At 39.2% G+C, this 13009-nt stretch overlaps 1 protein-coding gene and 1 pseudogene across 3 annotated transcripts in view; one reads left to right on the forward strand and one right to left on the reverse strand.

The window, feature by feature from the left end:
• LOC134391929 (retinol dehydrogenase 7-like) lies at positions 1-954 on the forward strand (annotated as a pseudogene).
• Positions 955-4339: 3385 nt separating this feature from the next.
• Positions 4340-13009, reverse strand: part of ADARB1 (adenosine deaminase RNA specific B1) — an 85402-nt gene continuing 76732 nt past the window's right edge. For all 3 annotated transcript variants that reach the window (XM_063115922.1, XM_063115919.1, XM_063115920.1), the window contains 2 exons: positions 6488-6666; positions 4340-5568 (listed from right to left, as the gene is read on the reverse strand). In XM_063115922.1, coding sequence (XP_062971992.1) covers positions 5392-5568; positions 6488-6666 — 356 coding nt within the window. In that variant the 3' untranslated portion in view covers positions 4340-5391. The remainder of the gene's footprint in view (positions 5569-6487; positions 6667-13009) is intronic.

A 13009-nucleotide genomic window follows, 5' to 3' on the forward strand; every position in this document is an offset into this window, starting at 1 on the left:
TCTAACCATGTGGCTCTACCTGGCTGCCCTCTTGGGGTTCTACGTCCTTCGCCGATGGTACCGGGAGAGGCAGACTGTGGAGAACCTCAGAGAGAAATATGTCTTCATCACCGGCTGTGATTCCGGCTTTGGGAACCAGCTGGCCAGGTAGCTGGATCTCCAGGGCTTGCATGTGTTGGCAGCCTGTCTCACTCAGAAGGTGGCAGAGCAGCTGGAGAAAGCCACATCGGAGCGGCTGAAAACCACCATTCTGGACGTCATCAGCACAGAGTGTGTTGCAGCAGCAACCAAGTGGGTGAAATCATGCATAGGGAACAAAGCACTCTGGGGCTTGGTAAACAATGCAGGTATTGCTGTTCCTGTATGTCCCAACCAATGGCTGACCAAGGCTGATTTCGTGAAAGTGATCAATGTCAACTTGCTTGGGGTGATTGATGTGATGCTGCCCCTGCTGACTCTGGTGAGACAAGCCAGAGGGATGGTGGTCAACATGGCCAGTGTGATGGGAAGACTGGGACGCACTGGAGGAGGTTATTCCCTGTCCAAATATGGTGTGGAAGATTTCTCCGACAGTTTGAGGCATGAGCTGCTTCCTTTCAGAGTCCAAGTCAGCATTCTTGAGCCTGGCGCTTTCATCACACCTGGTGTCCAAAAATAGAAGAGGACTGCAACACTCTGTGGAGCCGGGTGCCTTCTGACATCAGAGAGATCTATGGACAGCAATATTTTGATGACTTTCGGAAATTACTACAACTCCTCTGGAAGTCAAGCAGCAAGGACCTCCGCCTGGTCACTGACTGCATAGAACAAGCCCTGACGTCCTGCTGCCCTCACACTCGATACTCTTCAGGCTGGGATGCGAAGTTCTTCTACATTCCTGTCTCACACTTGCCAACTGCAGTGGCAGACTATGTGTTGGCCCACACTGGGATCAAGCCAGCACCAGCAGCGTAGGTTATTTTGCTATACTGTATGGTTTTAATTGTGTACTGCACAGAGAGCATTGGCTATTGGGCAGTATAAAAATGTAATAAATAATAAATAGAATTCTAAAATGAGTCTGTTGCTCACGAACTCATTTTGGGAGCTGAAATAAGACGTAAATGAGTGAAGTTATAAACGTCCTTCCAATAAAGTACCCCCATTTAAGCACTATAGTTAAACACTTCATTCGGATTGCAACCAAATATCTTTTTCACCTCTAAAAGGTATCAGCTGAATTTTCTCAACCAATAGTTGATGCTTAAACTGAAAAGACATGAAAGAAGGCTTTAAAAAGTGAAAAGAGCTTCATCTGGGGAGAGGCAAAGGTTTTTCAAACTCTGGAGAACTTTTGTCATATTGCAGCAAAACAAAATAAATTTCCACTGCAGCACCCTTAGCTAGGTGTTTCCAATAATTCGATCTTTTTTTCTGTGAAGAAAAGGGCTGGTTGACTGGGGAAGAGAAGGAGGAGAAATCCAATCCTGCCTCCCCATTATATGATACCACCCTTTCATTACAGTTGGTAGAGAGATTTGTCGCCCTGCCAATCACAGAAAAATGGAAATACAAAGTGGGTAGATGATAGGAGTAAGTTGTCAGATTCATGCTGGTTTCCATCTTTTATGAGATTTCAGTAGCAAGGAACTTTTCACTACACATTACCCACTGAATTTCATTCTTTACAGGTATGTGAGCTGAATCAACAATTCAATCATACTGCAAATTTAATTTTTGTTCATACAGTGCTGTGCATTCATAGAAACTTGGCTATAGTGTAATTCAGTCACACACAGCTAGAAATGCCAGCTGTCATCGTAAAGAAGAGTGGCTTCAAAATAAAATGAGATCAGTAGAACAGCCTAAATGAAAATGTTTAATTTAGAACAGAGGAATAGTAATATTAAAGGTCTGTATTTTGCTATTTTCTATCTTACACTATTATAGTTTGATCTACTGTGGAAGGTTATTGTTACATGGTCAAGAAATCAGTCATAATGCATTAAGCAACTGTAAGTTTCAACCTACCAAGTCACATTCTTATTCTAAAGACAGAGCAGGGATGTGAACATAGAAGTGGGCTGGAAAACAGAAAATAAAGGAGACAAATACTGCACACTTTGAAGAGGAAGACAATGGCCTGTTTTGGATGTAATGTTAAACCCATGGTTTAGTATTAAGTGAATGAGCAGAAACTAAGTTTGGACCGGCATGCTACACCCGCCCCCCGCCCCTCTAGTACAGCAACAAGGAGGGTTTCAGAAGCATTCATTCCTTTTGTAAACTATCCAGAATTTATTGTTAAATCCAATCTTGGGAAACTCTGATGAGTTTAAACTATGATTTGTAAATAAGCCACGTTCATAAACCACTATTTGATCTTAGCTTGTTTCAACACACCATAATGTAAACTAACCAGTTTCTCCCAATTCAAGATAACACAATAAACTCTGGTTAGTTTAAAGGGAAAGCAATTGCTTTCGATCTATCCTTCACAGCCTTGCAAAGGAGGGGGGAGCACTCAACTTTTGCTCATTCTGGGATTTACTGTTCATTGTTTAAAATACAATTAAGTTGTATTTTTAGGGTTTAAAATCTTTGTAAACCACCCAGAGTTTTGGTTATTAGGGGTATAGAACTTAAATGAAATTTACAATAGTGATAAACTATGGTTCAGCATTATGTCTAAAACTGGCCACTCTGTCAGTTAAAAGATATATAACATGTTCTGTAGCAAGCCATAAATTGCAGAGGATTTACAATATATTGTGCAATCTTCACGTGAATTACTCTTGCCCACTGAAACCACCACAGTGAGAACCATCAGAACGGTCAATATTAGGGTTGCCAAGCAACCATGAAAAAGAGCAACGATCTGGCCAATTTTTGTTTTGAGCCTGGTGCCAGAAAAACAAAGCCGGTTCCATTATTTTCCCTCCTTAGTTGTTTGTCTTAAAAATAAAAACCTGTACTCCTTGGTTGAATCAATGGATTTTCTGCTGGGCTCTGCCTCCAGACCTGCTAAACACCTTTGTACGCTGCCCACAGCTCCACCAAAATCCACTCCAACATTCTCTCTAATCACCAGATCCACTCTGGACTCCACTCCATGAACCACAGGGCTCTGTCACCAGATCTTGCCGGGCTACTAGTATGTCTGGTTCCAAGAGTTAGCAATCCTATTCACAACCTATTTTACTTTACAATTTGGCCTTGAATGTCTAAACTGTAATATGCTTCAGTGGAATTATTTATGTAAGCAATTTTAAGCATGTGGATATGTTGCTTGTCTCCTATATATTATTTGAGCTACAGTATTGTAAATAATGGTCCATTAACATTTACAGATGCCATATACATTATTCAGTTTCACATAAAATTCTGATTTATTCTATTAAAGTCTGTATTAACTTATTGCTATCATGCCTTTTAGTCATTTTTTAAAAAGTTAACATTACCTTCTCCTTTTAACAAATATGTATGCATAGGGGCTTTCCTGGACATGCACATTACGTTTTATATTTTTTTGTATTTATCACCACAGCACAATGTAGGCAGTAGTACCCAGACAATATTCAGAAGGCGCTATCTACCATTTCTAATTACTACACATAGTCACAAAAATATTTTAAAATGCTTGTAGCTGATGTGATACCTTCAATATGAACATCACACCATGTAGAGCCCAAGATATATGTGACATACAACTGATACTACAACTTTAATTTCTGGTACTGGTTCAGCGAAACATGTAAGCATTATCTAGCTTTATGCATACAAGTAGAATGACTGACCTTGCTAAACCTAGAGGGCATGCTTCCCTGGAATGGAACTGACAAAATCAGCCCAAATCCCTATTATAATTGTTATATTTTTCTTACTTTTACAATTAGATTTATTAAGTAAAATCCTAACAATATTTTATGTTTATATCTAACTTCCTCTAGTGAGAAGCTATTAAGCCCCACCATATATTTGATTTTATGGCACTGTGCTTGACACATTCTATCATTCCTTTACCATGTCAAATTAGGGGGGAATGTGAACTAGCTGGAGATAGTACTTTCTCAGACATTGGCAGTCGGTAGGAGAGCCATGCGTGGCTTTGTAGATGAGCTCAGCTACAGCCGATGGCATGTATACAATGCATGTTAGAGTCAACCGTTTTGTAGCCAGCTAGCTGTGCAGCACAGGCTGTGGGCACAGTTCCAAGGAGTGGCCCCAGCGGGTCTTCTGCGGAGATACAGGCCTTATGCTCAACATGGGTACTACTGACTCCCTCAGCCAACGCTACTGCCCTTGAGAGATCCAGACCTGTACACACATGCTTATGGGTCAGACATTTTATAAATAAACATAACGTTCCCAATATTTATTCCTATTGTACTAGATCAAACACAACTGTATTTCAGAATAATCTGGGTAGATAGTTTTATATCCATATGTGTACAATCACAGGCAATGTAACTTCAAAGAGACAGAATAGTTTTGGCGAAAATAAGATGGAACTCTGAGGAACACATAGTTTAAAAAATATTTTGCCCTCTAATAATTTAACAGGTGTAGTGTTCGTTGGTTTTTGGCAAGTCAGTATATTTCCTCACAAATTAAGTGTTACAAATTACCACATCACTGGTAATATTATTGTTGTATTTCAATGAGTTCCTGTGAAACAAAAACATCTTCTAAACTCTTTTTTGAACAACAAAGTCTAAAATGGTTTTTGAACAATAAAGTCTAAATTACAAATATTTTTTGTTTCCAGTTTACAATGGTAAAAAACCCCAAATAATTTCACAATATATGTAAATGGAAGTGAAGACAAGTAGTTTAAAATAGAATAAAAAGTAGCATGTTAAAAATTGCTTCACAGATTAATAAATACATACATCAAAGACACACATTTTTCAGCAGCTGGTTTTTAAAGAACAAGGAAGCAGGGGAAACTAGCTATACAAACTCCAGTCTGTGTTTATAATCTGTATCCTTCCTATATGCTTAATCAATTTAAAAATAAAAATCTAAAAGAGGTGCATAAGTTATCTGTCTCACAGACTAAAAGAACACAAAATCAAACCACGTACTCAAAATATAGTGTAAAATCCTATGTGATTTACATTAATCATGCACTTGGAAACAATGCATTAAAATAATTTCTAAATTTTCCAGAGGAATCACTTTAAGTCAGTTGTATTGTGGCTCCCCCCGCCCCCCTGCAGACAGAAGTTCTTTAGATTAGTTTAATACTTCAGGGAAAAAATAAAATAAACTTGGTCACAAATCAGACCCCTCCAAAAATAACAAAGGTTTAAAAGCTCCTGTTATAACTGTATAGATGAAATGTTGGTGCTGGATGTTGGAGTTTCCACCATAGCTCCTATTCCAAACGAAGTGCAGTCAGTTCACAGGTCAAACTATGAAGGAAAACTGATCCTGTTCTGTGGGCTTCTCTACCCAGGCTCCAAGCCCTGCCTTCAAAAACGCTTTAAACAAACACTCTTTGGCAGTTTGATATTCTACAGCTACCTGCTTAGTTTCATGATACAGGTTTGGTTTACTGACTTTTGAGCGAAGGCTAGAAGAAAGCTGGAAAGAAAGAAAAAGAGAGAGGGGGGAAAGAGTTCTGTTACATAGAGCAAAGTCTTGCTGGTTCCAAAATGTGTTTTCTTAATTGCTTAGACACAAAACTATTGTCAGTACAAAATCTAACCCTAACCCTAACCCTTCTCTAATTTTGTGGTTTTTTAAAAAAATTAAACTGTAATTATCTAAAGCCTGAAAAAAATCATATAGGAAAGTTGGATTTAAACCCTATCCATTCTCCTCCAGTCAATTCTTAATTCAGGCTTTGATGGGGCAATTTCATTTTAGAGAGGGGTGTTGAGAACAGAACAATTTGAATGTAATTATGCTTGGCGATTCAAAGGTAGATATGGAAATACTAAGTCTCACTCCTGTATCCTCTTCCTGCAAGGTACACAGTATAGCTCATCTATGAGAAGGCTTGTTCTGAAGCATGGCAGCCATTTCCCACCACACACACTTCAGTTAAACGATGCATGCGATGAGGTCTGGCACAGCCTATATAAGCATGGAAGCTTTCTACATGTTTTCTTAGTAAAACTGAACATATGAATCTGCCTTGTCGTCGAGGCCACTGCTCAGAACTGGAAGCCGCTCTCCAAGACCTCAGGCAGATTTCTTTCCCCACGGTTACATGTGATCAATAGCAGAAGGGGAAACCTTTCCTCCTCGCTGACTACAAGAAATCAATATATCAAGTTACATTATCCATCATTCAACAGTTTGCCCCTAGAGCAGCACACACACACACACACACACACACACACACACACACACACTTTAATCTTTCTTGGATTTCAAAACCTGATACATTCAGTTCTGAGAGAGAATTGCTTGCCAAATAAAAGATGGAACCAAACCTCAATGGTTAAATGCAGGAGCTATAAAAGTCGTGCTGGACAATCTGCTTTTAAAGACATACCTTTGCATAAATGCGCATCCAGCGACTAAACATTGCATGTTTACAAAGACGGGAGGCCCGACCCAGCTCATCCTTGCCTGTTGTAGCATTAATAACTTCTAGACCAGCATCTCCGACTGTCCAGTTTACACTGAAATTAGGCGCTTTCCCTGGTTGGCGGGCTTCAGCATTGCTAATACCTAAATGGGGACGGGGGAGGGGGGAGAGAATTCTCAATGAGAAAACCATACGAACAGTTTTCATATGTATTTTACAGCTTCTCTTTCCAGAGAAATTAATATTGTATTACATTCCTTTGAAATAATGGTTGAAAAATTGCTCCACTCCTCTTCGGTATTCTTGTTCTGAGACTCGGATATTAAGCCATGAACATCCTGCTTCCATTACCTGAGAATGTGTCTGAAATATTCCAGCATCACTAAGGCATGTGAAGGTTGAGAATAGGGGAAAGAATACAGAAGTCATATATAAAGAAAACAGTTTTTAAGACTGTATTTATCACATCTCGTTTGATCTTATTATAATTCAGCTTATGCTTGCTACATTGAGTCATTTTGGCTTTCCAATAGAATTTTTGAAGTAGGTTAGAATTCTATATTTGACTCCAAGAGAAAGAGCTTGAGCGAGGTACAAGGCAAGGATGTCCACTTTCCCCATTGGTATTTGATCTATGCTTGGAACCCCTGGCTTGTGCAATTAGACAGAATAGTAGAATTCACAGGTTTGTACATACTGACCTAGAATTTAAAATTATTCTTTATGCTGATGAACTTTTATTGTTTATTTCTAAACTCCAGGCATCTATTCCTGCTTTGATGAAATTGTTTAACACCTTTGGTGATCTCAATTAATTGGTCAAAGTCAGAGTTGATGCCGATTGGAGGTAGTATATTTCCTAGTGCATCGGCTAATGGTCAATTTCGGTGGTGCCTCGATTTTATACTCATTCCAAGAGAAATATCTCAATTGATCAAAATAAACTTAAACACAAGATTACACAAGATATAGATAGATGGACACTGTTAAAGTTGAGCCTGTGGGGTAAAGTCAACACACTTAAGATGAACCTTATACCTCGAATTCTTTATGTTATGCATTGGATTCCTTTACTTATCCCTGGTAAATATTTTCAATAACTTAATGCTTTGTTTCATAATTTTTTCTGGGATTCTTCTCCACTTCGAAGATCTCTGAAATGGATGAAACTTCCAATTATAGAAGGTGGATTTGGTTTTCCAGACCTAGCTTGGTACCATCGGGCTTGTACTAAGTTCTGGTCATCTTTTGGTCCCTCAGAAATGCCACTATGGTCAGTTCTGGAAACCTTATGGTTAGAACCTCTTCCCAAATGGATAGCACTCGGTTCTCGTTCTATCAGAATAAGCAACTCCCCTCTTACAATTCTAGTTGCTAGAGAGACATGGCGTATAATATCAGGTCAATTACACTTTGATCCATTCTCTCATACAAAATTGACTATATGGGGAAACCCAGATTTAAAAATTGGAAAGAAAGCATTTCTGTGGAGGACATGGATGAATAAGATGATTTTTACTTTGGATAAATTAATAGGCTCAGATGATGAGTTTTTGTCCTTTTCACACTTGTGTGTTAAATATATTTTACCTGCTACGGCTCAGGGGCAATAGTTACAATTGCAACACTTGCTGGAATCTAGGTTTGGCCCTGCTTTTACAGCTTCAGAGCCTCCAGCACTGTTAGAAACACATATAAGAGTTGAACTGACATGTGGATCCATGACCCATATATATAAGTATTTAATAGCAGCAAGTAAATATGATACCCATAGTTTAAGATTAGATTGGAATAGAGAATTGGAGTGCCGTATCTTGCTTAACCAATGGACAGTTGCTCTAGCATCTGTATCTGAAGCTTCTATGGATCTCAGGTTATGACTTATTCAGCAAAAAAAAAAGGTTTTGGGTCTATTTTCAATAAGGGTTTGTCTAACTTGCATAATTGGAGATGTAATGCATCTAATGCTTCTTTAACTCATATGTTTTGGCAATGTCCCATAGTTGCCCCTTTTTGGGAGGGGGTTATAATAAGGATGAACTTTACACTGAAACAATATATAACATGGAATAATGTGCATCTCCTAAATTACCTACTGGCTTCTTGGAAGTTAACACATGGTCAGCACAGATGGCTTTTCAGAGCCCTTATGACAGCCAAAAGACTTACACTATCACATTAGAAGGACAAATTCACACCTCCCATAATGCAATGGATCGAGGACTTAATAACATTATCAACTTTTGAATGGGAGTTATATAGATGCAACTTGCAAGTGGAAAAATACACAGATATCTGGTCTGCCTTTCCTGAAACCTTTGTGTAACTCCCTCCCCTTTTTTTTGGGAAATGTACATATGATGGAAAAGGATGATAATTTTATATACACAATGTATGGTGCGTGTTTTTCTGTTTTCACGATGTATTTTCTGTTCTGTTTGTTGATATTTACAATAAAAAAAATATAATTCAGATTTAAGTGTAACTGAAGAGCTGGATAAAGGAAAAAAGACATTACTTAAATGCAACCAATCATCTTCAAAATAAAATTGCCCATATCGTACCAATGGAATGAAACTGTGCTCAGTCCATTAAAACCCTTTCCTACAGAAAAGTCAGAGCTATCGCCAAATACTAGCAAAACTATATACATTTGAAAAACTTGAGGTCATTAGTTATCCCAAAATATAGGAAACCATTTACACTAATTTACTTCAATGTTCTCCCAACAACTATTCTGTAAAGAAGACTTAATAGCATTCCCTATGCAAATTGTGTATGTCAGTGTAGTAGTGAAGAACTATAAACTCTACTAGCTTGGATTCCTCCCCCCCCCCCAGTTTTGTGTATCTCTAGGACATGGACAGAGTTCTGGAGTGGTGAGGGCCACCACGTTTGTATTCAAACCTTGCCCTTCTTGCGTGATTAAATTGGCTGAGGTGAGACTGATGCTGTGGGTAAGAGAAGTGATTAATGTTGGTTTGGGAGAGGGAATCAATCCCTCTTGTTTAAAAGAGGCAATAATAACACCTTTAATTAAAGAAACCTTCATTTTACTCATGAGATCTATCTAATTAAAGGGCAGACCCAAATGTGCCATTCTTGGCCAAGGTGACTGAGAAGGCAGTGATTTCATCCAAACACATCTGGATGAAACTGATTATCTGGACCCATTTCTATCAGGCTTTTTGCTAGGATATGGGACTGAGATTGTGTTGGTCACTTGGTGGTGACCTATGCTGGGATCTCGAAGGAATTTTTCTTAGGCCTTGCAATTTTACTGAGTATGTGTAATGGGGGTAATGCTTTAAGGTTAAGGGGGCAAGTAAGGGTACAAGGAAAACATTGTATCTGTGGTTAGATGATTTGGGGTATAAGTATAAATAAGGTCAAAATTGTGGACACTTCTTGAAATTTTCATGTTTTGCAGCTTTGCATGCTTATAGAAAATGTTCTGTTTCACAAAATTCAAATATTTATATATCAATTGAAAGTGAATTGAATGCTGAATTCAATAAAAAAATCTGAATGCAAATATCTGCAGTACAAAAGAAGTTATGCTTACTTTAGTCTAAAAACAAACACAGATGTGATTGAGTGAAGAAGCGGATTGGAATTGCAAACCCTACTGGTCAATCACAGTCCTTGTTTTGGGGACCAATCACATGGCAATAGCTGTGATACATCATGTTTCAAGTTGGGGAAAGTCAGTTTTGTTGTTTGTTCTGTAACTGAAGCGCAATTGGAGATTGTGTGAATATTTGAAGTATTTCTCAAATTAAAAGTTTATGTACATACATCATAAATAGAGCCATGGCACCAAAGAAAAGAGTTGGTTGGACTCCCAGGAAAAGAAGCAGGATTGTTGCATTACGTGAATCAGGTCTTTCAATTGATATATAAACATTTGGATTTCGTGAAATAGAACATTTTCTATAAGCATGAAAAGTTGAGAAACATGAAAAATTCAAAAAGTCTCCACAATTTTGGCTACCATTGTAATATCACTTGCTGTATTAGATCTAATTGTCCTGTACTTGTTCCAACTTTATGTATTCCTTAGAAGGGAACTAGGGTTATAGACAGAGTTGTAGTTTAGAAATCCCTGCATCTGGAAGAGACAGATGACCACATCAAAAGCAGAACTGATGTCCAACTTTGGGGATGGACAATACATCACACAAGGATGAGACATTCTGGGAAAAGGATGGTCTAAACGGATGATGTGGATATTTCAAAATAAATATGTTTTAGGAGGGAGGTCACTGGAGAATCCACAGGGCTGAGCAATATTCCCCAAGCATCACCTTCTGGAGCTGACCAATGCAATGCAGTGCCTCCCACTCCCATCTTAGACAATCTTCCCAGTAGGATACCATGGGTGATGAAACTGAAAGTCGCCAAAAGTTCAAGGAGAATCAACAAGGTCACACTCCTTACGTCTCTTTCCCAACAGGGCAACCAAGGCTGTTTCTGTGCCAAATCCAGCTTGATCCCTGACCAGAATGGATTCAGATACTTGGTTTCATCCAAGAGCATCTGGAGCTAGTTGGCAACCACTCACTTATGGACCTTGCTGAGGAAAGGAACATTTGCCACCGACCTAAAATTATTAAGATTTTCCAAGTCCAGGGATGGTTTCTTCAGAAGTGGTCTCACCACTGCCTCCTTCGGGTGGCCCGAGACCACATCCTTTTGCAAAATGGTGTTAATCACCTCCCTGACCTAGCTGGTTGTTCCCTCTCTGCCATGTTTTTATAAGCCAAGAAGACCAAGGATCCAAGTGGTTGCATGTGTCTATGCACCTTGTTAATATCCTCAAGACATACCAAATGAAACTCATGCCAAAAAATTGGACAAGGATGTGCTCTGGATATCTCACCTGATTCACCTGCTGTAACACTAAGGTATATGTTCTGGGAGATGCAAGAAATTTTATCCTGGAAGTGCCAAGCAAGCCTCAGATCGATCCACAGTGTCCTTAGGGCCAGCATGTAATAGGCCTTGGACTCTGGGTGGATATAGAGGATTCAATACAGGCAATTCTTTCTTTGCTGCCCCTACTGCCCCTGAATATACCTTACCATAAGCACACACTACTGTTTGATTGCATCCAGTAGGATTTTTTTCTTCATCTGGATTCAAGCTGTCTCCTATTTTGCTTCATGACACTCAGTTCTGGAGTATACCATAGAGCTATACGAGAGAGGGTGCTCAGGCACAATCAAGTCAACTGCCTGGGTCACTTCTGCATTCCCCAGATCAACCACAATTTCGAAAGCCAGTCATATCAGATGGAAACCTCCCCAGAGCCCTCTAGAAATTTGGATCCATAATAAGCCTACAGGGGTGGACTATTTTGATAGGTGCCTCTCCCTGGCAAAGAGGAAAAGTGGCCATAAGTCTACAACTCAGCAGGTGATGAGCCAACCATGACAAAGGACTGATTCAAAGTCCCCCCCTTCAGGTCACCATCTCCATGTGTGGTTGAAAAATCCAAGTCTAGAGTACGCCTGGCTACATGTGTTGGGCCACTGACATGTTGGGACAGTCCCTTGGTTGTTACAGAGATCATCAAACCCAAAGAGACTTGCTTCAGAGTAGACATGTATAGGACTGCAGTATTGAGAAATGAACCCATGAAATAACTTGTTTTAAGAAGTTTGTCAGAACCTCTTGTCAATGAATAGAGATAGAAGAATGTGGACAAAGGCATTTAGAAACTAAGAGATAGAAGAGATATGAGGTGAAATGTAACATCACACGATGCGGCAGGATTTTCTTCTTTTGTCCCTCTGCAGCTTCCCACCCTTTCAGATGTGCTGGGAAGGGAACTCAGTCCTCTACAGCAGCTTTTGAGGGTGCTTCAGGGACTGCAAAGGGAGGAGCCCCCCCCCCCCCGATGCTGAAAGCGAGAAGCAGGAAGACTGAATTGGACACTACCCATAGTTGTAGTAAACAGATCTTGAACTTTTAAGACAATATTATTGTACCATTATTCTCTCAATCTGTACTAAAGTTTGGGTAGCATAAGTTCTACGAACCTCCTATGATACGCAGCACATGGTTTTGTGCCTCACACACATACTCTCTTCTTTGCATGGTTTTTTTTTTATTCCAGGAAATGATGTGGGCTCCTGAACATAACTTGCAGTCCAGGCAGACTTTCTGCTTATAGCAATTTAATAATTGTTTGTTGGTATTTCCCCATTGTCACAACATAGTAAAACTGCTTTAAAAATGCCTACATTTTTCATGTTGTTTGGTTTTTTCTTATACTATTAGCATCTTAACTTTGTTTAGTTCCTGAGGGTACATACAGATTTTCCCACACATTTCTCTGTATTGGAACTCTATCTAGATTTTGGGGGCAAGTTGTGGTATGGGATATAGAAGAGTTTATACTCCTAGGTAATGGGTATAAAATTGCACCCTATTCTCATCAACTTAACGGTCTTCTGGAATTTAAGAAAGCCATAGGCCATA

The sequence above is a fragment of the Elgaria multicarinata genome, chromosome 2, assembly GCF_023053635.1.
Source record: "Elgaria multicarinata webbii isolate HBS135686 ecotype San Diego chromosome 2, rElgMul1.1.pri, whole genome shotgun sequence".
Classification (NCBI taxonomy): Eukaryota; Metazoa; Chordata; class Lepidosauria; order Squamata; family Anguidae; genus Elgaria; species Elgaria multicarinata.